The 23,794-nt window shown below is 53.9% G+C and overlaps 2 protein-coding genes and 1 long non-coding RNA gene across 5 annotated transcripts; 1 reads left to right on the top strand and 2 right to left on the bottom strand.

Annotated features, from left to right (window-relative positions):
* Positions 1-675: 675 nt before the first annotated feature.
* On the top strand, positions 676-15,730 carry CLCN2 (chloride voltage-gated channel 2). The gene is given in 25 exon segments (XM_081302176.1): positions 676-839; positions 841-1,002; positions 3,276-3,432; positions 3,591-3,722; positions 4,279-4,407; positions 4,494-4,627; positions 4,731-4,808; positions 4,886-4,964; positions 5,096-5,221; positions 5,310-5,394; positions 5,477-5,578; positions 6,342-6,426; positions 6,587-6,742; positions 7,102-7,171; positions 7,418-7,528; positions 7,824-8,037; positions 8,566-8,699; positions 8,939-9,111; positions 9,234-9,348; positions 9,556-9,629; positions 9,863-9,922; positions 10,039-10,077; positions 10,236-10,340; positions 14,112-14,198; positions 14,337-15,730. Coding segments are annotated over 25 exon segments (2,961 nt in total). The 5' UTR covers positions 676-680; the 3' UTR covers positions 14,532-15,730.
* Positions 1,056-5,191, bottom strand: LOC308653565. Its single transcript, XR_014023073.1, has 4 exons — positions 5,083-5,191; positions 4,347-4,401; positions 3,576-3,715; positions 1,056-1,203 (listed from the first exon to the last, which is right to left on the bottom strand). It is a non-coding gene; the product is annotated as an uncharacterized lncRNA (long non-coding RNA).
* On the bottom strand, positions 15,480-23,325 carry FAM131A (family with sequence similarity 131 member A). 3 transcript variants are annotated; one of them, XM_081302179.1, is made up of 7 exons: positions 21,877-21,895; positions 21,529-21,574; positions 20,760-20,902; positions 18,473-18,566; positions 18,051-18,233; positions 17,776-17,892; positions 15,480-16,526 (listed from the first exon to the last, which is right to left on the bottom strand). In XM_081302179.1, exons 4-7 carry the CDS (start codon positions 18,540-18,542, stop codon positions 16,051-16,053), a joined length of 846 nt encoding a protein of 281 aa, XP_081158305.1. In that variant the 5' UTR covers positions 18,543-18,566; positions 20,760-20,902; positions 21,529-21,574; positions 21,877-21,895; the 3' UTR covers positions 15,480-16,050. The 3 variants fall into 3 exon arrangements, with proteins under 3 accessions (XP_081158305.1, XP_081158304.1, XP_081158303.1); XM_081302178.1 differs by lacking the exons at positions 21,529-21,574; positions 21,877-21,895 and adding an exon at positions 23,124-23,325; XM_081302177.1 differs by lacking the exon at positions 21,877-21,895 and having other exon boundaries at positions 21,529-21,631.
* Between the last annotated feature and the right edge of the window lie 469 nt (positions 23,326-23,794).

Genomic DNA, 23,794 nt, shown 5'->3' with positions numbered 1-23,794 from the left:
GACCCCGATAGAGAATGCGGAGCCCCAGCAGGCCGTTCCCCCAACACGGCGAGACGTCAGCAGCTACTCGGGTTTCTGGTTGGGCCCTGCCAGGGAGAAGCGACCTCTGCTCCCCCACACCCGCCTCCCAGGAGTGGCCTCCCCAGCACCTACAACTCCCTTCCCTCAGGCCTCACCCTCTCCACCTCCACCCCGGCACACCCCGCAGGCCTGGCAGCTCCAGGTGCACCTCCTTGAGGGAGCCCCGAGGAAAGAAAGAAGAAAGGGAGGGAATGAGGAAGGCGGCCTAGAATTCCCCTCTGACTCGCTCCCAGTTGCTTTTCATCCTGGATCGGGCAGAGGGGACTACCCGGACTCTCCTGAACCACCTGTTCCTCTCTAGGAGCAGAGAAGGGGCTGCTCCTAACGGATCGAGTCTCAGGAGCCCAATTTAGACGGTTTTGGAGCTCCAAGCCCCAAGCCCTACTGAACCCCAACATCTCCAAGTCCTCCTGCCCCGCCCAGAGAGCTGTGGACCGGGCCCAGCCCCTCCACGTGCGGGCAGACCCGCCCTCGCCCCAGCCGTGGGTGCCCCAGTCAGTCCCCAGCCTCCAAGGGAGGGGGCGCGTGCTCTCATGCAAAGCGCCCCCTGCCGCCTCTTTCGAGCCTGAGAGGCGGCTCCATCGCAGACCCCAGGCGGGATGGGCCGGCCCCTCCGGATGGGCCGGCGGGCGGAGCGGCGCAGAGGACACCGCCCTCGGCCCGCCCGCCGAGGAGGGGACGCGAGCGGGAGGCTGCGCCTGCGGCGCCCGCCCGGGACCCGCCACACTCTGCACTCGGCCGCTCGGGCTGCGGGGACCGGACGGGTGCCTGCTCGGGCTTTGCGGACTGGGAGCAGAGACCAGGCCGGAGCCCGAGCGGCAGAGGGAAGCCAGAGGGCAGTACACGGAGATGGCGGCCTCGGCGGCCGTGGCGGCCGAGGAGGGGATGGAGCCGCGAGCGCTGCAGTACGAGCAGACCCTGGTAAGTGAAGCCGAGCCGAGCTCGAAGGGTTGCACTTCGGCACAGCTGTTCCAGATTACCCTAGGAAGCGCAAGGGTTGGGGGCCTACCCTACCTCCGCCTCAGTGCTCTGAGCTGGGGAAACTGAGGCTGAGGAGTCCGAGAGGCTGCAGCGCCAAAAGGTTGGAAAGCTGCTTGCTGGCTTCTGGCTGAGCCTGGGGGCCTGCAGGGGACAATGACACCAAGTGTTTATCTGCGGTGTGCTTCCCTTTACCCCCACTCCAACACACTCGTTTTCTTTGCCCCTTTCCTCACCGTTTGAGCCCAAGTCTCAGCGCGCTAATACCCCTCCCCAGTACCATCTACACCCTTGAACTTTATCCACACCCCTTCTGTCTCCACCATCCAAGACATTCCCTGTGTCCCTACAATGTACATTAATGACATTCAGCTAAGCATAGAATCTAGAGTGTGTAGACAGGTGATCAGACTCAAACCTCTGCCTTTGTGGGCTCAAAACCAGCATTGGCAGGAACCTCTCAGTCGATCCTGGCTAGGGGGAATGGCCTGCCACCCTGGAGGATAGGAGCTTTGGGGAGGATGGATGAAGCAGATATGGGTGTGGGAATTGGGACCTCTGTTCATGCTGTCCCTAGGTATACAGCCCCCACCCAACCCTGGGTGTTCCTTGACCTCATTTTCTAATGAGGAGGGGTCCTGGGTTCTCAGCTGACTCAACCTTTACTTAGTATTTGAGAAGCCATTTGACCCTTTTTATATCACTTGAGTGGAAGACCTAAGCCCTAGGTAAAGGAATGGCCCATGGCTCCTTTTTATCAGCTTGGGCTGGAATTTGCCCAGGAGGGTGGCAGGGAGGTAACCTCTCCAGGTGAAGAGGGCCTGGGCTGTAACTGAGTCTGGGAGGTGCCCAATTACAAAAGAGAGAGAGGGAAAGGGAGACTGGATGAAACAGGATGACCAGGGGAGGTGGTAGGTATGGGAGCAGAGCAAAAGGAGCAGAACAAGCCCTTGGGACAGGGTGAGAGATATCTGTAGTCTGCAGAGGCCAAAGAGGGGGCACTGATCATGGAGCCAGGCACCTGACCTCCCAAATGGTGTCTCTGTTGCACCAGCCACATCTCCATCTCCTTCCCTTGTGTCTCTATCTCAGGAATGAGCTCTCAGGGTCAAGCTCTCTCCCGGCACTCTCTGCTCCAGCCTCTCCCCCTTGTCCTTCCTACCCTTTTGTCTGTCTCTCACCTCCCCCCTCCTACACTGTATCTCTATATTCTACCCTCTTTTCCTCCTCCCTGCTTCTTTCCCCCCTCATCTCTCCTGTGTTTTCTCTGGCCTCTCTCTAGTTCTCCTCTCTGAGCTTCTCCCTTTTCTCACTATCTCTCACTCTCTGTCTGTGTCTCTATCTGTCCCTCCCTCTCCCCCCTCCAACCCCAGCCCCAACAGGAGCCCTTTGTGTCCTGAAGCTCTGCGGGTGGCAGCCGGAATCTACTCCTCCCCACCCCCCAACACACGCCCAGCTTGGCAGGTCTAGCCATAGCTCGGCTACTCTCCCGTCCCATCACCCAGCATCCACAGTCACAGCTTTGCCATCCACAGCCTCTGCTGTCCCCGACCTGCTACTGGACTCTGGGCAACTCTAGAGTGGGGCTGAGGCCACCAAGCACTCTCCACCCTCCTGGAGAAGCTTTCCATTCCCAGCTGGGCGGGTTGGCTAGTCGGGGGTGGGGGTGGAGAATGGGGACAAGGGGATTAGGGTGGGTGGGAGGGGTGCAGCTGATTTGGTAACAGGCCAGAGGCCCAGCAGGAACGTGATAAGGATTGGGGCCGCGCCTGCTTCTAGGCCCTACTCAGCTGCCCTCAGCTCCGCCAGGCTCTTATTGTTGCCCATATGCCCTTGACCATCCCTTATTCTCTGACCTTCCTTCCTCCCACTTTCAGACTGTGCCTTAGGCTTTTCCATCTTTTCCCTCTTCTGGAGCCTTCCCTCCCACTCCTCTTCAGTGCTCCCACCTCTGGCCTGTGAGAAGAGGACCAATTATTCTGCCACCCCCAGATCTGTGTCCCTGTACCTTAGCTGTCCCTGTCACTGTAGCCAGGGCAGCCCCCACACTCAGCAATGTACATTGTTCCCACATGCCAAGCCAGAGTGGGAACTGTGGGTTCAAGGGGGGTATACAATATGGAGGCTGGGAGAAGGGGAGTCAAGGCCCCAGGCGCCCTCCCTGTATCCCCACTGAGTTCATGCACACTAATGCCCCATCTTCCCCATTGCTCCAGATGTATGGCCGGTATACTCAGGAACTCGGGGCCTTTGCCAAAGAGGAAGCTGCTCGGATTCGCCTGGGAGGCCCTGAGCCCTGGAAGGGGCCCCCGTCCCCTCGGGCTCCCCCAGAGCTCTTGGAATATGGACAGAGCCGATGTGCCAGATGCCGCAGTGAGACCTGAGTTGGGGCAGGGGACCTGGCGGGGTTGTGATGTGCTGAGGGGGAAGAAGCCATTGGAGCTACCAGTGGAGGAAGGGGAGAAGCAGTAACCAGGATAGGAGTACTTTGGTGCCAGACTCCCTGTTGATCTTACCTTCCCTGCTCCCAGTCTGTTCAGTACGCTGCCACAAGTTCCTAGTATCCAGGGTTGGTGAAGACTGGATCTTCCTGGTCCTTCTGGGGCTCCTCATGGCACTGGTCAGCTGGGCCATGGATTATGCCATTGCTGTTTGTCTACAGGGTGAGAGCAAAGGCTGGCAGTGGGAGGACTGGGGAAAATCAATGTGCAAAAGTTGTTGAGGCTTCTTGGCCACTGATCACTTTCCCCATACGGTCTAACTGCCTTCCGGCACAAATACTGCCACTCCCATAGGTCATAACTTCACGGTGTTTTTTTGTTGTTGTTTTGATTTGGTTTGGTTTGGTATAGGGGATTGAACCCAGGGCACTTAACCACTAAGCCACTTCTCCAGCCCTTTTTTAAAATACTTTATTTAGAGACAGGGTCTCGTTAAGTTGCTGAGGCTGACTTTGAACTTGCAACTCTCCTGCCTCAGCCTTCTAAGCCACTGGGATTATAGGTGTGCACCACCACACCTGGCAAACTTCTTGCCTCTTTCCAACTGACTCTTTTACCTATAGTGGGCTTTGTCCTAGTGTATGCCCTAGGGCCCCTTTCCTTCCATCTGTGCCCAGGCTCTGTGCAGTATTCCCTGGGAAAACATCATATTAGTGTGTCCCAGTGGCCAGGAGCAGGTGTGAGCATTGGGGTCCAGCAGCATGTCCTCTTTCCACAGCCCAGCAGTGGATGTCTCGGGGCTTAAACACCAGCATCTTACTCCAGTACCTGGCCTGGGTTACCTACCCTGTCGTTCTCATCACTTTCTCAGCCGGATTCACACAGATCCTGGCCCCTCAGGCTGTTGGTATGATAGGAGAGAGGAGAGGGCAGAGGTCAGGCCTCCTGAAGTGTGAACATCAAGTGACTTTTATGGGCATGAACCCCCTCCAGGGTCTGGCATCCCCGAGATGAAGACCATCTTGCGGGGAGTGGTGCTGAAAGAATACCTCACTCTCAAGACCTTTGTGGCTAAGGTCATTGGGCTGACCTGTGCCTTGGGCAGTGGAATGCCCCTTGGCAAAGAGGTAATTGCAGGTTGGGGAATGGAGTCCTTCCCAGTGGAGGAAGAGACCAGGCCAAGATCAGGGCAGGGCCCCTCCGCACTCATCACAGGCCCTCACCCTGCAGGGCCCCTTTGTGCATATTGCGAGCATGTGTGCTGCACTTCTCAGCAAGTTCCTTTCTCTCTTTGGGGGTATCTATGAGGTAAGGGGATCCCTGGGGAAAAGGGGGTGGGTAGGTGCTGAGCCCAGGCTAATGCCCCCTTGCACCACTCTTGCCAGAATGAATCTCGGAACACGGAGATGCTGGCTGCTGCCTGTGCTGTGGGTGTGGGCTGCTGCTTTGCAGCACCTATTGGAGGTAGGTAGGACTCCTCCATGAGCACAGCAACCCAACCCTGCCTTGGCCTCTCCTCCTCTGCCCCTCTCCTCTGGGTCTGAGTCCTTAGACCACGCCCAGCCCCAAGTAATGCTCTCGCCTTCCCCTGGCAGGTGTCCTGTTCAGTATCGAGGTCACCTCCACCTTCTTCGCTGTGCGAAACTACTGGCGGGGCTTTTTTGCTGCAACCTTCAGTGCCTTCATCTTCCGGGTCTTGGCAGTCTGGAACCGTGATGAAGGTGGGCGGCACCTGGGGGATGAGGGAGCCCAAGATGATTTAGGTGGGGGATCCCTGAAGCTAGACCTGCCTCCCTGCTACTCCTTCAGAGACCATTACTGCTCTCTTCAAAACCCGGTTCCGGCTCGACTTTCCCTTTGACCTGCAAGAGTTGCCAGCCTTTGCTGTCATTGGGTAAGGTGGGAGGTGGGGGCGGACAGGAGGGAGGCTTCCACAAGAAGACCCTCTTCAACACTAGTGCTTCTTCCCTCTCCAGCATTGCTAGTGGCTTTGGGGGAGCCCTCTTTGTCTACCTGAACCGGAAGATTGTCCAGGTGATGCGGAAGCAGAAAACCATCAATCGCTTCCTCATGAGGAAGTGAGTTGACCATAGACTTCTCCAGGAAGCTTTGGGTTGTATGAGGGCCAGACGGGGCAGGGGGACAGTGAGGAATGAGAGAGTGGCCTAGGCACTGCACTGAGAAATGAGCCAATGGTGTTTCCAGGCTGACTAAACATTCTGACGTTCATATGAATTACTGGAAAGTTGAATTTTAGTAGTGACAAAGGATATTTGGGATCCAAGACTGAAGCTTTCTTTCGTCCTGTGGCCTGGCCTAGATGGCAGTGTTCCCTGGAGGGTGTTTGTTTGCCTTGGTTTACCCCCTGTGACCCATGGGAATGGATGAGATTTTTTATCTCTGGAACACAGCTCTTAGTTGTGACCCTGATGATTAGGAGTGGAGAGGCCTGAGAAGTGACTTTTGTTGAAATTACGTCCTTAAGGGAGAGGGCAGCCAACTGAACCTGCTCCCTACAGCACCTTTGGTCCACTTCATGAGTGACCCCAGCTTCCTCTACACTAACCTTCACCCTAAGTCTCCACAGAGAGACAGAAACAGAAATGTCTGTATACCTTCACACAATGTGCCCTTCAGTTGGGCCTTCTGCGGGTGGAGGGCAGAGTCACCGCTCAGAGGTGTCCAAAAAAGCATTAGGGATGGATTTTCTGCTGCTGCTACTCATAAGAGCCAAGACTCTGCTCTGACCTCAGCCCTGAGGTATGTGAGGGCACTCAGCTCATTGCTGTCCATAGGAGGTCACACTCCCCATGCCTGATGCTGTGAAACCTATATCTCTAGACGCCTGCTCTTCCCGGCTCTGGTGACCCTGCTCATCTCCACTCTGACCTTCCCCCCTGGCTTTGGGCAGTTCATGGCTGGACAGGTAACCCCAGGCAAAACTGACACGTGCACTCCTCCCTCAGACGCATTACTTCTAAAGTAACAGCCCAGCATGACTCTGGGATCCCTGTTCTTGTGGGTTCCTTTGGCTCTTTCCCAGCAGCTTGTCTGTTCCCTAGCCTGAGGCACCCTGTTTACCTTAGCTTTCACAGAAGGAGACATTGGTCACCTTGTTTGACAACCGGACATGGGTCCGCCAGGGCCTAGTAGAAGAGCTAGAGCCATCCAGCACCTCACAGGCCTGGAGCCCACCCCGTGCCAACGTCTTCCTCACCCTGGTCATCTTCATTCTGATGAAGGTGGGGCTTCCTACATATATATTGATAACATTACATAGGCTTACGGGGTGCCGGCGCTGTCCCAAGCACTTGCTTTGTGTTAACTCCTTTAAACTTCATAGCAACCCTATAAGAAAAGTGCTCTTGTCCCTGTTTTAAAGACACGGAGTTGAAACACAAAGAGGTTAAGTAATTGGCCCACAGTCACACAGTTATTCGATGTGTAAGGATTTGAACCCAAGCCATCTGGTTCCAGACTCCTTTCCCTTCCTTTCACCTCCTGGGATTCTGGGATACCTGGGGAGATTATTCCCACTGATAAGCAAGACAGGCTTCCCTGGGGGGCACCTCTGCTTGTTTGAACCGCCTCTTGTCTACAGTTCTGGATGTCTGCACTGGCCACAACCATCCCTGTGCCTTGTGGGGCCTTCATGCCTGTCTTTGTCATCGGTGAGTTTGCAACTGCCTGTCCTCCAGCCCTGCACCCTCCCTATACTCTGGCAATCCCTGGCCATCCCCTCTCTGACCAGGAGTGGGTTTTAGTCCAGCCCCTTGCCCAGACCCCCAACCCTGCAGGGCTGCCCCCTGCACTGAATGACCCACCGGCCCCTCCCCCACCCTCTGACCCTTTCTCTTCCTAGTGCCCCTGCCCTCCCCCTCCACTACCTTTTTCTCTTCCCACCCCCCTCCCTGAAGGAGCAGCATTTGGACGTCTGGTGGGTGAAAGCATGGCTGCCTGGTTCCCAGATGGGATTCACACAGACAGCAGTACCTACCGGATTGTGCCTGGGGGCTATGCAGTGGTTGGTGAGTGCTCTAGGTCTCTTGCTTTGCAGTGCTGGAGATCAAACCCAGGGTCTTGCATGCTAGGCAAACACGCCCCCAGCAGAGTAACCCCTGACCCTCACTGTCTGCATCTGCCTTGGAAGACCACTGCCCCAGCCACAGAGTCTGAGTCTCTGGTGCCCCCTGCTGGCAGATGCAGAGGTCCGGTCCTAAGGACTATTTGGGACAGCCCTGAGGGACCACCATAGGCCCTGCCCAGGGAAGGGAGGGTCTTCTGGGGCCTGGGCATCCTGAGACTGAGAATGGCTCTCCCCAGGGGCGGCTGCACTGGCAGGAGCAGTGACACACACAGTATCCACAGCCGTGATTGTGTTCGAGCTCACGGGCCAGATTGCCCATATCCTGCCTGTCATGATTGCCGTCATCCTGGCCAATGCTGTTGCCCAGAGCCTACAGCCCTCACTCTATGACAGCATCATCAGGATCAAGAAACTGCCCTACCTGCCTGAGCTGGGCTGGGGCCGCCACCAGTATGGAGGACAGGGTGCAAAGGGTGTGGGTGAGGGGCAGAAGGCTTCCTAGGAGCCCTCTCACCCACCTCCAGCAAGGCCTTAAGCTGGGGAACTGGCCACCTTGCTCTTTCCCTCCCTTCAGGCTGCCTTCTCCCTGGGGTTCCCTGTAGGTGGCCCCAACTGACCAAAAAGAAGAGTGAGGCCAGGCACAGTGGCACACATCTATAATCCCAGTGGCTCAGGAGGCTGAGAGAGGAAAATCACAAGTTCAAGACCAGCCTCAGCAGCTTAGCAAGGCTTTAAACAACTTAGTGACCCCCTGTCTCAAAAAGTAAAAAGGGCTGGGGATGTAGCTCAGTGGTAGAGTGCCCCTGGGTTATATCCCCAGTACAAAAAATAGTGGTGGGTAGGTACACTTCTGAACACTTGAGCCTTTGTCCCTTGTCCTCTGGGGCTCTGGGGCCTTCCCTGTGACACTGGGGTGGTAGTGCTCTGGGCTATTCTCCTTATGCTGATGACAAACTGAGTACCCCACTCTGCCCTTAGGCAGTACCGGGTGCGAGTGGAAGACATCATGGTGCGGGATGTTCCCCACGTGGCCCTCAGCTGCACCTTCCGGGATCTGCGGTTGGCACTGCACAGGACCAAGGGTCGCATGTTGGCCCTAGTGGAGTCCCCTGGTGAGGCTAGGAGGGTTCCCAGGTGCTGTGAGCACCTCCCAGGGTTGTAGCTCAGGAAGGGGCAGGGAGCTCAGGACTAGTCTCCTTGGTTCCAAAGGGAATGGATTAGCACTTGCCAGGCAGGGGTTTCCCTGTGGTGTGCAGCCTATATCCAAGGCCCCACTCTGGGTGTGAGAGAAGGTCCAAGGGGTGGGAGGGTCACCCCCCAGCAACTGAGTTTTCCCACTTGCTCTATCCAGAGTCCATGATCCTGCTGGGGTCCATTGAGCGCTCACAGGTGGGGGCCCTACTGGCAGCTCAACTGAGCCCCACCCGCCGGCGACAGTACATGCAGGAGCGTAGAAAGGCCCAGACATCTCCACCCTCTGATCAGGAGAGTCCTCCTAGCCCAGGGACATCTGTCCGCTTCCAGGTGAGGGGAAAAGCCCCACAGCCACACACACTTCCAAAGTATTATTGTATAGACGGATGGGGAAGATGATTTAGAGGGTGGTCTGGAGCCACAGCCTCTCCAGCCCTTTCCTGCCTGTGCAGGTGAACACAGACAACTCAGGCTTCCCTGCCTCCCGTGGGGAGACTCACAAGCCCCTGAAGCCTGCTTTAAAGAGGGGACCCAGCAATGCCACCAACCTCAGGGAGAGTCCTACAGGTGAGCTCATCTCTCCTCCATCCCATACACAGTCTGAGCCAGGCCACTGAGATCCATAGGATTCCTGCTCACCCTATCAGCTAAAAGAGACCCCCCCAGATGGGCCAGGGGTAGAAATGAGACACCTCTCTCTTGGTTTCTCCACCTCTTCTGGTCCTCTTCCCCCAAGATGACATATCCCCTGGGGCCTTGTGTTTGGGAACACAGGCAATGTGGAGTCGGCAGGCATTGCCCTCAGGAGCCTTTTCTGTGGCAGTCCACCTCCTGAGGCGGCTTCAGAGGTGAGTGGTTGGAGCCGCCCCTCCTGGTTTACTTTATCCCCAGTTCCCTCTAAGGCTGAGACCCCCCTCTCCATTAATCAGTCAGTGCCTGCCCCATTCTACCTACCCTCTGCCCTCCCAGCTGTCAGCTCTGGTCCTGCAGGGTACCCTTCCCACTGAGCTCTACCACACCCTTCACCTCCCCTCTCCCTATAACCTCAACACCTTTCCTCTCTGGTTTGGCTCTGACAAAGATGGAGAAGCCAGAATCCTGTGACAAGCGCAAGCCGAAGCGGGTCCGAATCTCCCTGGCGGTATGTTCAGCCTCTCTTCCTGCAGCTCAGGAGCACTGGGCAGGGAGGTTTGAAAGTCTAGGCTGGGTAAACCTCCCAGAGCTGGAGTTCCACTCACCTCCCTCCCTCCTTTCTAGAGTGACTCGGACCTGGAAGGCGAGATGAGCCCTGAGGAGGTAAGGCACCACTGGACTCTGGACCCTGTTTCTTCCTGGGTGTGTTCAGTCTTTCCAATGGGAAAGACCATGGGGTAGAATAAAGGGCAAGTCAACCTTTAGGAAGGTGAGAGCAGCTTTTGACACCTTATCCCTAACCTTCAGTCTCTTCCTCTCAGATTCTGGAGTGGGAAGAACAACAACTAGATGAACCTGTCAACTTCAGTGACTGCAAAATTGATCCTGCCCCCTTCCAGCTGGTGGAGCGCACCTCTTTGCACAAGGTAGGGCCAGTGGCCTGGTGTGGAACAGGATAGGGATCTGGGTCTGCCCGCACCACCACCCGCCCCACACACATCAACAAGTTTAGAGTCAGGCCAGTGGGAAAGGAAGGAGGCAAGAGAGTAGACGCTGTTGAGATGTTTTTCAGATGTTACTGTGGGCAATGGGAGGCTGGAAGCCAAGGCCCCTTAGCCTTGCCCTGCTCCATAGTGGAGCCAGGCATCATTTTTCCTCTGCTTAGCCTCACCCCCAGGAACATTGGAGCAAAGCAGCAACAAAGACAGAGCTTGAGCTGGTTGTAAGCCAAAAGGCCAGGCCAGGGTCAGAGCTAGGCAGGAGGCTGCCAGAGCCCAACAAGGCTGATACACCCACACTAAAAAGATCGGGTGAGAAACAGGCAGGATAAGAAAATCTAATAAACAAGCTAACAAATAGCCAAGTAGGGGTGAAGAGACTGCAGAAAAGAAATAAACAAAGATGAGAAACACTCAGTGGGGGGTTTGGAATGTCAGACCCCAGAAAGTCTGGTTTAATATGGGCCAAAGGAAAACTGGTAGAGACTCAGGAAAATAGCTCAGCAGAAAGTCAACACCGCTGCAGAAATGGGGAGATTCAGTACAGATAGGTGAGTAGGGGGTGAGGCAGACACCTGAGGAAGGTGGGGGCCTTCTGGGGATTATGGCTTCAGGGCTCCCAAGAGGTAGCTGGTGCCAATGGGCACCTACAGGCTTCCAAGTGAAGGCAGGGAGTGCAGACATACCCCACAAAAGCTAAATCTTTGACAGACTTAATGTACAAACCTCTGTTGGAAGATGTGGGTTGAGGGGACAGGCTTCAGGTAAAACTCCCAAGGCCCAATGCTTGGGTGGGTGGCTGGCTTAGGCACAAGAGTCAGCGTTGCATGCTACAAGCAGAGGTGGAGGCAGGAAGGACAGGGGACAAAAGAGAAACAAAAAAGCAAACAGCAATAAAGGAACTTGCCAGCATTTAGATAAAGACCTCAGATTAAAGTGAATGGGGAATTGCAATACAGTTGCAAAAAAAAAAAAAAAAGGAGGTAGGCCTGAAGATAATATATTAGGCTTTTATTTAAAGCCTTTGTCCCTAAGACTGCTAAAGCTTTTCCACAATGATTAATCATCTTAATCTTCAGACATCCACAATGATGATATTTTTGAGTGTTGCTATATGCCAGACATTGTGCTAAGGTCGTCACATGTGTAATCTAATCCTCACAACCACACTATAAGACAGATATTGTGATATTCCAGTTTTTATAGAACAAATTGAGATTCTGGGAGGTAAGCAAGTTTTTTCAAGGTCACACAGTTAGGAGTGGAACTAGAACCTGGAATACAAGATGGTGTGACTCAAAAAGCCTGTGGCTGGGCTGGGGTTGTGGCCCAGCAGTAGTGAACTTGCCTAGCATGTGTGAGGCACTGGGTTTGATTCTCAGCACTGTATTAAATAGATGAATAAAATAAGGCCCATCAATGACAACTGAAAAAATATTTTCAAAAATAAAAATAAAAGGCCTGTCATCTAAGCCATTCTAGTACATAGGAAAACTGAGGCCCATGACGAGGAGGTCATTGCCTGAGTCAGTTTAGCAGAGTCAGGCCAGAACTCAGAGCTCTTGGTCCTGCTCCCAGGATTCTTTCAGAAGACCACATTGTCTCTTCCTGTCAGTTCACTGTTCTCAAGCCCAAGAAAGTGGACCCTCCAATGGGCTCCCTGATGTCTAATTAAATTAAAAGGGACAAAGCAGATGTTTGTTACAAACGTAAAAATCAGAGGAAGAAAAGCCTTTAAAAGGAACCAATCAACAAAAATACAAAGAACTAGATGATAAGGACATAAAAGATTAGAATTCAAAATGTCTCTGCAGGCCCGAGGAATCAGTAAGTAGTAGCCCAGTCAAGTTCAGAAGGAAACATTCCAAGAGAAGAGAGAATACTTTGGAGACTGCTCAAGAACCTGTGTTGTTGATCATGTGCCAGCCAGGTACCTCATTCACTCAGGGGTCACCTACAGAGAAACAGCGGGAGTTGTGAGGGCCAGATCAGTGCTCACTGCCACATGTGAGTTAGCTGTGCAACTGTGGCAAATTTCTTAGCCTCTCTGCACTTCACTTCATTTATCTGTAAAGTGGGGGACCTGCCTCATTTGGCTTTCTGAAGATTAAAGGAGATAAGACCCTGGAAGCACTTAAAACAGTGCCTCACACAGAGTATTTAAAATGTGTTAGGAATTACTACTGTTACTTATACTGAAGAATGAACAGTGGGAGATTTTTAAAGATGGTACAGTGAGAGAAGGTCTGAAGTGTGGAAGAAATGAATATTTTCAGAAAAGAGCCGAGTGATTATGTGAGTCTGGAAGCTGAAATGCACCATGGAATCAGCCAGTAAGACAAGCTGGGGATGGCTTGGGAAGGATCTCATGGACCATTCTAGGAAGCTAGGCACTGAGCAAGTCTAAGAAAACAGGGCAGCAGAGCCAAGCCAGAGAGAAAACCCATTCTACGATTGTGGCACAAGTCCTGGTGAAGATAGTGAGGCTAATAGCTGGGGAGAATAGCGAGGATGTTTAGGAAATAGATTGGTGAGGCTTGGTCATTGCCACAGACACGTGATTTACAAACCTAAAAAGCACATTACCTGCCAGAGCCCACTCTGATTAGGAAAATCCAAGGGAACTATTTAATAGGCTTCTTGGGAGAAGATGAGAGGGATTATTTGACCATAAGACGACAAGGCTAAGGGATTATTAAAACAAGAAACCCTATAATAAAATGTTTCCCACTGGAGTCATACAAGGAAATTAAGGCTGACTTGTAGCATGTAGGATTCAAGTTAGATATAAGGAAGGACTTGCTAACAACATGACAACTTTGTAGGTACTTAAGGGACACAGAAGAGCTTTTTCCAAAACTGAACTTCTCGCCTCTTTTTATAAATACTGTCATGCCTTAGATGGAAAAAGGAAAGTTCTAAAAATCCCTTTCTATAGAATTTCAGGGTATAAGAAAACAATTAAAAGGTGTTAAGACAATTTAAGTGAGTTCTAAGTAATTGGTACTCAAGAAGCAGGGTTATTACTGCCCATCTTGAATCAACCATTAAGCCAAGAGGCTTACAATTAAACTCAGAACAGTGAGATAATTGATAGGCCGAAATTCCAGGAACTGCTGAGTCAGGAGAGCTGTTTTCAAGACATTTGGCCCAAGAAAATCCACTTATAGCACAAGGGGGACTGAATGACAATTTCTGAATTCTTTTTTATGGTCCTAGGGATTGAACCCAGAGGCACTCAGCCTCTGAGCCACATCCCCATCCCCTTTTCGTATTTTATTTAGAGACAGAGTCTTGCTGGGTTGCTTAAGGCCTAAATTGCTGAGGCTGGCTTTGAACTCACGATCCTCTTGCCTCACTCTCCCAAGATGCTGGAATTACAGTCGAGTGCCACCACACTCAGCCCAATTTCTGAATTATTGGGGATCACATTTGAAAACTTGGGAGAAGGCCCAAAGCAAAACAAACATAGGGACATGAGGGTGACCCCATCAATTAAAATGATATAAGGGATTTCAGCCATCAAGTTTCTGAAGCCTACAGGCACAGAAACATTCTATTTTCCTTCCAGTAGACCTGTTCCCTTCCTCCTATTACCTGGGATACCCCCATAGACCCTGTCCTGGGCCCCTTTGGCCTGTGATTTCAGAACTGCCCCTTCCAACATCAAATCCAATGTGTTTTCTCTCCACCCTGCAGACTCACACCATCTTCTCACTACTGGGAGTGGACCATGCTTATGTTACCAGTATTGGCAGACTCATTGGAATTGTTACCCTAAAGGAGGTGAGATAGTAGTAACCAACAAAGCCACATCCCCTTCCAATGACATGGAAGCTTATGTTTACTTCCCCAGAGGAGTGCTGGGGAGGGGCCTGAGCAGAAAGCTCCAAGTCCAGACAGCTGACAACTCTCATTTTCCAGCTTCGGAAGGCCATCGAGGGCTCTGTCACAGCACAGGGTGTGAAAGTCCGACCACCCCTTGCCAGCTTCCGAGACAGTGCCACCAGCAGCAGTGACACAGAGACCACTGAGGTGCATGCACTCTGGGGGCCCCGCTCCCGCCACGGCCTTCCCCGGGAAGGCAGCCCTTCTGACAGCGACGACAAGTGCCAGTGAACCCTTCTGTGGGTGGCCCAGGATGGTGGTAGCCATATCCCTTCTGCCTTGGGAAAGCAGGAGGCAGCTGGAGCTCCAGTCCCCTGTCCAGACCTGGGATGCTAGCTTCTCCCAGTCTATCCTACCTGGAATCCTACCCAGCACCCACCTGCAGGAAGATTTCCAAGTGCAGGAAGATTGGCACCACCCTGGCAGGATGGGTCACTTGACCCCTGCTCCCCTTTGAAGGGAAAAAAGGTAGAACTAAGATGGGTTTATACTGGAACCTCCAATGACCAGATGTATATAGAGATTTACAAAGATTTTTATATTAATTTAATAAAACAAATTCTTAAATAGAACAAAATAAACACCTAATGAGCCACTTATATATAGAATGTTTGTGCCCATTGGCTCTTGTTCTTACCTTGGGTCCTCTTACCTGCCAAAGCCTATAAGGCTCTTAATTCTGCAGTCACCTACCCTCCCCACAGCCTTAAAAGTCTGGACTCCAGTGTCCTTGGAATACAGGATCTGCCAAAGATCTCCATGCTGGGTCATCAACACCCTGGCTGGGGCAGGGTCCCTGGTACTGTAACTGTGGCCTTTCACTCAGCCAAGAAAGGCACTACCCTTTCCTCCCCTAGGAGATACACTCCCTCATGACCATCACTCATTGGCACAATTCCAAGCTGGCTGCACAGGCATCAGCTGACAATTTCCTGGCACCCCTGTGGCCCCCTTGTGGCCCTCTCTGGAAGAACATCGAAGTCACAGCTCTAGCAACCAGAGCAACCCTTTCTTCCAGCTCCACCCTCAAGAGAACTCCAAGTGCCCACACATCCTTGGAAGTCTGGGAAAGGGCCCAGGCCTCACGGGGAGGGGGGCAGGGAAAGGGTACATGCTTCCATCATTCCAGTGCCTCCCAGAGAAGATCCGACTGAAAAAACAGACCAGAAACCCTCTGTCTTTAGGGAAAAAGAAGAAGATTTAGAGACAATGGAGAGGTGAAGCACAGCACGTGCCCCGCTGGGCAAGGGGTCCTTAGGGGTTGGCTCAATCCACAGGAGCCAGCCCCCCAGGTGGAGGTGATTCTATCAAGCACTGCACATGGACTCGGAGGTGAGGAGAGAAGCAGAGAGAGGCATGGGGAGGGCAGAGGAGGTGGCCAGGCTCCCTCCCAGTCCATCCCACAGCCCAGAACAACCTCCTCAGGGGTTCACATCATCTGAGGAGAAAATGTGGCATTTTGGATTTGAGAACGTGAACATCACTGTCTGCCACAGCTGTAGCCATGCCCCAGGGGCCCCGGGCAACCCCCGGCAAACCCCTGGAGTGGGGGCAGGACATGCGCCCCCAGCCCGGCCCCTGGCTCCTCTCCAAACACTTTCATGCAAAACACACAACGGACAAGTGAGGACTCCCAGTAGCCCTCTAGGCTGAGGAGCTTGCTGAGAGCCTTGAACCCAACACTTGGGCATGGAGGCTCTGCCCCCAGCAGCAGCCAGGGGACACATGCCACCACCAGGCATGATTTGGGTCACTGTTCCTCTGGTTCTGCCTCATCCTCATCTAAGGACACCACCCCAGAAGAGGCCACGTCAGAGGCTTGTCGCTGCCGTTCCCAGCTGCCCACTGGTGGTGGGCAAAGCGGCTGGCAGTCCTTGCAAGGGTCTGGCTCCTCCTCGGCAGGGGAAAGGCAGGACTCCGTGAGGGGCGAGTTGTAGAGCGAGTCCTGGGCCTCCAACGGGCCCAGGCTGTGGAAGGCACTTTCCCGGCTGGGGGGCAGTTTGGCGAGGAGCAGCTCATCACCCAGCAGCTGGGAGGTCAGGCGGGCTGGGGAGCCCAGCAACCCATCCTCCAGGCTGCACAGACTAGAGCACAGGGTGTCTGGGGACACGGTCTGCGAGCAGTCGCTCTCAGGCTCCACAGAGCCCTGGCGCACAGGCCGGGATAATCGTCGGCCGGTGAAGAGGTCCTGGAAGTGGGGCCCCAGAGGCAACTGCCCGGCCATGTCTGCAAGGGGGAAAGAAAAGAAGACAGGTCTGCTGGCCCCATTTCAGTTGCCCAACCTGGAAGCCACATTCCCCTGCCCCACTCCATCCTTGCTATGGGGTTGGGGCTGGGGGTAGACACAATCTTTCAATGCCTTAAAGTTCCCTTCATGGTGAATTAGGGATTCTAATAACACCTACCTTGTGGGGTTGTTGAGAGAACAAAAGTCAGGCACACAGGAAGCAAATAATAAATGTACAGCCACCACATGCAGGTTGTTCACTGTACAAGGCAGTGGGTGTGGGCTGAATTGAGCAATATGCCCTGGCTTGAGGCTGTGCCCACCAGAGAAAGGGGTGCCTTTTTAAAATTTGCTCAAAGATTCCACACGGGGTAGTAGCAGCCTCAGATAAATGTTAGTTATTATCTCAGGGGTCAAAGAAGGCCTGGAATACAATCAAAGGAAAATGCTTGTGGATTGGGGTTCCATCTTGGCCTGGGCATCCAAATCAGTCCCCCTTTTACTGTAGCAACAATCACTGGGTCTGCTTGGATATAGAGGGTGCCATGGAGAATTATTACCTAGCTGGAGGGGTGGGGGCTGGGAGGGTGATCTTCAAAGGCTTAGGGGTTGGGGGCAGGGTCCTATAAGGCTTGAGCCCAGAAGCTGTAGAGAAAGTCAGCCATGAACTCCAGGGAAACAAGATGAAAGGAGAGCTAAGCACAGCTGTGCAGCCCTGCAGGGTCCCCTCCACAGGCACTGGCCCTGAGAAAGACCCACAAGCTGGAATGCAAGGATGCTGAGCCAGAGCCAGCACAGCCCTGTGGGAGTCCAGCCCCAGCATGCCTTCCTGTTTGCCTGGGGCCAGTGCCCTGTGAGGTGCTGCACTGCGGCTCATCTGTCCCACCACAGCCAGCCAGAAGGCTGCCTGAGAGGAAAAGGCCAGACCCTCCTGGAGACACATCTGCACTTGAGTTGTCCAAAGGTCTCTGGGCTTTTTTTTTTTTTTTTTTTTTTTTTTTAAGGACAGTGAGGCCCAACTGCACACAAGGGCAGAGAAGGCTCAGCACCTCTAGGAAAGGAACCACTCTATTTCCAACTACTGATATCCCAATGCATGGGTATGGCTAGCCCTCCTGCCCCTGGGGTGTCAAGGCCTGCCTGAACAGTCTGTCCCTCTCCCCTCCCCTTCCAAAGGCTCCGAGTGAACCACAAGGCCTATCAGGCAAGTCCACCCCAGCACACAGCATCAGCACAGAATGCCCTCACCTGTGTCAGTTCCTCCAGCAAAGTCCTCATCATAGGAGTCGTCAGTGGAGTCGTCACCATCCACTGAAGACCATGCCCGGAGCTTGGCTTCTGCGATAGCAAACTGCTCTGCCACTCCTATCAGGAGGATACAGAATCCATTAACAGGAACTCAGCTAAGACCAGGGCTCAATTTGCAGATGGGAGAGCAGAGATGGGTATGAAAAGACTTCAACCCCCCTGCCAGACCCAAGATCAGAAGCAGCAGTATAGGACTGACTCCTTATGCCACCCACCTGCTGCAAAGCGAGCCTCTTGTTCACCCTCACTGAGGTCTGAATAGGAGGAAAAGGCGGATTCCAGGGCAGCAGGTGAGTCACTTGGCTTACTCCAGCCCTTCCACTCAATGAGGTGAGCCACCCGGCCCTGGGCCATGGCTGTAGGCTTGGTCACGTGATCCTTCACCACCTGGGAAATGCCTGGGGGTGGGAGAAGGAGAGAGAAGCCTCTTAAGGAGCATGGTTCAAGAAACACCTGGAAGGGAAGTGGAAGGTAGTGGTAGTAAGGATCCAAGTGCATGTGGGTAGGAGGAAGGGCTGGGATTCTTTAGGAAAAGGAGGATCCCAGACAAGGCCCAAAGGAAAGAATTCCAAAAGACATGTGTGAAAGGGAGGAGAAAGGACAAAATTGGCAGAGGCTATGGGAGGTGGGTGCATACCATGCAGGGAGGATCTGGCCAGCGCAGCAATCTCCTGGATGGTTAGGGCTCTCCGGGACTTGGGCAGCATCGCGATTGTGTCTCCAACATTCACCTTGAGGGGCACCATCAGAAGATCAGTACCCTCTGACAGCACTGATCTTCACCCCAATATATCCATACCCCACCCAAGATATCAGGGTGACATGGGAGCTGGGAAGAATGCCAGAGCAGCACATATGGCCCAGTGTTGCTGGGAAACTTAAAACTAGGACCAGTGAACTGCACTCCCAGGAAGCAATGTAGCATCAGGCAGGCACAAGGGAACAGAAGTATAGCTAAACTCCACCTTCCCAGCTACCAGAGGGGAAACAGGAAGGTCAGGAAGTGAAGAGCCCTGAAGTGGGGGCTCCAGGGAGAGGAAAGATGAGGAAGGCAGAAGGTTATAATATCAGGGACTTCCTTAATTTCCTCTCCCCTTTGCTCCTTCCTCCTCTTTTCAGATCTACATTCCAGCTATTCCTAGACCATCTACCAGAGCTACAAACTCAGCATGACCAAATTGAACCAACACCTTCTCCCCACATTCGGCTCTGCTTCCTGTCTCCCTTATTTTGTATCACCCCACCATTTTCTCATTCAGCCTGATGTCAAACCTCAACATTAGTCTCGGCTCTTCCTTAAACTCTTTGCCTGCCCACATCTGTTAAGACCTCGTGATTCTACCTCCAAACTGTCTTTACAACCACTCTCGTCCTTTCTGCTCCCACTACCCTTCCTCAAGCCCTCAAAGATCCCTGCTCAGATTAGCACAAGCTGGGGTTCCCCAACCTCCTCATACTCTTATCTTCTCAGCCCAGGATGTTATGTGTGAGTATTCTCTTTCCCTCCCTCTCTTCCTATGGCTGGCTGGCTCCTTCGAACATCCTTCCAGTGTTGGCTGAAATATCACCCCCTCAGAAGAACCCTCCTGGCCACCCTGCCAGTCTGTCCTCCCTAAGTAGTCTCCAAGAAATCACTATCAATCACAATATGTAATTATGGTCTTATTTCTTGTGTTTCCTTTTCTTGTTGGTCTCTCTCAAGGGTCTTTACCTCCTTGAAGAATTCTGTCTGTTGTGGTCATGATGCACCCCAGTATTTTAGTATAGTGCCTAATAAAGTGTAATCTCTCTCTCTCTCAAAATACATTGGCTGAATAACGAGAGACATGGTATTAAATGTAAGCAAATAATTTTCCTGGAGTGCAGCTGGTCACAGCATATCTCTATTAAATTTTATAAAAGTTAAAATCTTTTCAGTGACATCAGTGTAGGCTTCATACCCAGGCTCTGAAGGACCCCTCTGTGAGGCCCCTGCCTCCTTTCAGACCTCCTTGGAATTCACCACTGGCTCCCTCTGTCCAATACAACCCCACTATGCCTTCCCTGTCAGTAAACAGCCTGCAGGCCTGCAGGAAAAGGAACCCAGCTTTCTTCTGGGCCAGAAAGGCCTTTCTTGACTGACAGAATGCTTCTTCCTACCATGTAAGGTCCACTTCCTAGTGGTGCTTTCAGCCCAGACTGACTTTTCTTTGACACCCTTCCCCCAGCGTTGCCCTTGTATGGCTCCTCAGGGAGCCCTGAATGGCAAGGCCTGATTCTGACCCATCTGAGTTCCTACCTCCACTCTGCACCTGGCTCAGTGCTCCTTAGCAAACCCAACAAATGTTTTCCTCAATGAATGGAGGCACACCCCCGCTTCCCAGCGTTGCCTCACTCTCCTCTACTATATTCCCACCCTGCACGAAAGCAGCCTCCACCTGCCCCTCAAGCCCACCCTCTGCCCCTCCCCTTCAGTACCTGGCTGACAGGGCCCCCAGGGTGGCGCTGGTAGCCTTCGGGCAGGCCTAAGGGGAGGAGCACTTACGGGGTGTTTCCAGGCTCGCTCTCCCTCCCTCCTCTCGCTCCCCCTAGGCGCCGCCGCCATCCATGCCCAGCGCTCCGCGCAGCTGCGGCCCAGGCCCAGAGAAAAGGTGTATGTCTCCCTGGCAACCCATCACCATGCAACAGGGTCTCCCGGGATACGGCCCGGGATGCGCTGACGTCAGTGCCGAAGGCGCGAGCAAGCCCGCCCGCTGGCACAGAGCCGAGCGGAGCAGACCCGCGCGGGGGCGGCCTTACTGCCAGTCGGCCGGATAGCGCCTCCGCTTGCAGGAAAAGGGGGCCCCGAAGCAGGCTGGCGAGGCGGGGGTGGGGGAACACAGATCCCCTGGATGTAAATGCGGTCCCTCCCCCCCCCCCAACACACCGACACCAGGGCCAAGCACCTCTGGCAAGTCCTGGCTGTCCACCGAGGAAGGACGAGAGGACCGGCTCCAGCCTCGGAGGGTCCGAGCAGATCCCAAGGAGGATAGAGAAATGCCACGAGGAAGTTCAATCCACTCGACAGCCCACGCGGGGTCCGAGGACACTGAGGAGATGGGGAAAGACTATTCAGCTGGGCCCCCACTTCTGCCAAGATCACGATTTTCATCCAGTCTTGCCATATCATTTCTTGACATCCCATCCCCCACTAACCAGAACATCAGCCACCACCTGGGTCTCCTCAACTACGAAAACCCCTATCCCACTGCTCGGTCTCCAGGGTTCCTTTGTGGCAGCCCACTGGCCACCCTCCTCCTCTACAAATATTTTGCCATCAAAACTCAGCGGTGAAACCCAAACATGGATAATTTCTAAATCTTCTTCCAGTTTCTCAGCCTAACCATTCCTCTTGGAAAGCACACTGAATTCTCCCACCATCACTGTCCCCCTCCCCACCACTACCCAGACCCTTTGCAGGCTGGCTGCGCTTCTTTCTCTCCTCCATTGCCTCCGTTCTTTCCCCTCACCGGCCTTATCTGGTCAGCAGCTCTTTACATGATTTTTTTTCCCCCTGATTTCTGCCCCATCCTAAAGCCTTTTCCTAATTCTCTGTTCTTGCTTCAGCCTGGTTCCCAACATCTAAGCCAGAGTAATTTTCCTCTTGCCATCTGAGCACCTAACTCCTCAGCTTCTTATCACCTCCCAGATCACATCAAGGGTCTCCAGTCTCACCTCTGCGACTTGTCTGACAAGTCCATCGTCCTCCAGGCCCTTCACGCTGCCACAGAAACATTTTGCCCAGCACAGAAATCATAGGCATGCTGGCTGTATTGATGCGGAGAACCAAAAGCCCAGAACTGCTCCAGGCTCAGCTCCCAGTTCTATTCCTGTTTTGGCTCCGGATGCTGAGCCAGTCCCCTCCCCACTTGGAACTTGTGCCTAGTCACATAAGGAGAACACTCCTGCCTCATGGCTTTGAGGAGGTGGGTGTGCCAGGGGCCTAGCCAAGCTCTCTGGGGCTTGGGGAACTAAGGCCCATCCCCTAGACAGTGCCAACAGGCCATGTACATCACAACTGACCTTTAGCTGGAGCAGCCGTCTCTGTCCCTGAGCCTCAGCCAGCTGGTGGTCCCCAGAAATGCTACCAACCAGAAGGAAGACAGGTTACAGGCCATCCCTGGCCCCCAGCTGGTACCCAATCAGGGTTCTCAAGGCCAGTCCTGAGGTCAGCCAAACTCTCCCCTGACTACAGGAGGGGATGATTTCCTGAACTCCAAGCAGGCCAGAGGGATCAGAGCAGCCTGCTGCTTCTCAGCTTCAAAAGCCATGAGGTTTATTTAGGACTACAAATCCCAGAATCCCTCCAGGAAAGTACAAATCTCAGCCAGAGTTTAGCTCTGAAGAATCTCAAGTACCAACCATACTAAGGCCTCTGTGACTGACCACCTGCCCTAAAAGCCCAGAACCCATTCCAAATCCAGCCCTCAACATCACAAGTCCCTGCCTGGCCTTAGCTTTGGTGAATTCCATGACACTGAAGTAGAGTAACCTGGCAGACCTTAGATGCATAGGACTAAGGCCAGGCCCCTGAATGCATAGCCATCCATGGAAACTAAGGCCCAAGCAGGGGTCAACAGTTGTGAGAAGGAAGCCTTGATGGCCTCCCTCTGAGCTCCCCTTCCTCCATAGTGTAAGAGTGACTTGTTTTTGTTTTTAGTGGTGGTGCAGAAATGAAATTAAAAGTTGTAAGAGGTGAGAGGTGATCAGGTGCTCACAGGTGCCCTACATGGGGCCTTAGACCCCTTGATCAATCAGCTGACTCTGAAGGGTGAGCAAGTGTTAGGCCAAAACTCTGTGATGAGGTGCTTGGCCCGCGTTTGCAGGCTGCCTCCTTAAGAGAATAACGACCTAGCTGGGAAAGGCAGGGCCACTCCCAAGACAGAGAGGAGAGGTGTAGGCATAGGGGAGTGTGTGGGCACGCAAGGCCAGTCGCCAGGGGCGGTAGAGGCGGGGACCTCAGCTGGCCCCAGTCCATCCCAAAGCTGTGTGCCTCTGGCCACCCTCAGGAGTGGGGGGAATACAGGACGGCGGCGAGACCATGGTCTGCCTAGAAAAGCCAAGAAGCAGGCAGGCCACCGGAGCGAACCAGACTCTGGCTAGCCCCCTCCTCGCTCATTCCATTTTCCTCCTCTGGCCTGGCCCGCCTCCCCGGTGCAGGCTCCTCCTTCTGCCGCCAGCCCCCTCCTCAAGGCCCACACCCACCCGCGGCCCGCGCATCGGGCGGCCGCAGCCCGACTCCCCAACGGTGCCCGGCCTCCGCCTCTTACCCTGACCCGCCGGGCTCCGGGAGCCGATACAGCCCATGGCCGGGCACCCAAGCACGCTAGCCCGTGCTCGGGGCCCGGGCCATCGCCTCGCAGAGGGTACGGCCGCGGCCACCACCAGGGAGGGGACAGCCCGTGAGGGGAGGGGGTGGGAGCCGCGCGTCCGTCGCCGCTCCCGGGAGAGGGAACCGGGCCGGTGACGTAAACATAGGGGCGTGGCCGCCCGCGTCTCCACCTAGAGCGGGCGGGACAAGGCTGACGTCACAGCCGCGCTGAGGGAGCTTAGAGCCGAGTTCGGAAACCGCTGGTCCTGTCTTCGCCAGCCTCTGCCAAGCCACCTTGAAGGCAGGGGAGGTGCTCTCTGGGCAGTGCTGCTACACTACTCGAGGGCAGAAAATCTTGCTGAACCCAGTCCCCTCAGTAAAAGAGGACATCCTTAAGTCAGAAGGCCTTCTCTGCCATCTGACGAAACCCAGAGACTTCTTGGCATACAGGGGAATGGATCACATTCAGGTAAGAGCAATAGTCCGGCAACTATCTTCTATTAAGTACTCCACAGGTACCAGACTTCCCTCTCCTCTCATAACCAAGAGTGAACTCCTCACATCCACACCAAGATCCTAAACCCTCCGGAAGGCAGTGGCTTCTCAGATCTCTAAAACCATGGGTCAGGA

This window comes from Spermophilus citellus, assembly GCF_964194105.1.
Source record: "Spermophilus citellus genome assembly, chromosome: 7".
Lineage (NCBI taxonomy): Eukaryota > Metazoa > Chordata > Mammalia > Rodentia > Sciuridae > Spermophilus > Spermophilus citellus.
The sequence above is the reverse complement of the archived record's forward strand: the minus strand, read 5'-3'. Positions and strand labels throughout refer to the sequence as shown.

What these genes read in the sequence shown, in the direction of transcription:
- FAM131A (XM_081302177.1), bottom strand. Translation starts at nt 21,616, where the DNA reads ATGCCTATGATTTCTGTGCTGGGCAAAATGTTTCTGTGGCAGCGTGAA. An exon ending in TTGTCAGACAAGTCGCAGAG is followed by an intron (nt 20,903 to 21,528) that starts GTGAGACTGGAG and finishes CCATCTCCTCAG; the next exon opens with TGTCCTCGGACCCCGCGTGG. An exon ending in GGCCAGATCCTCCCTGCATG is followed by an intron (nt 18,234 to 18,472) that starts GTATGCACCCAC and finishes TCCCACCCCCAG; the next exon opens with GCATTTCCCAGGTGGTGAAG.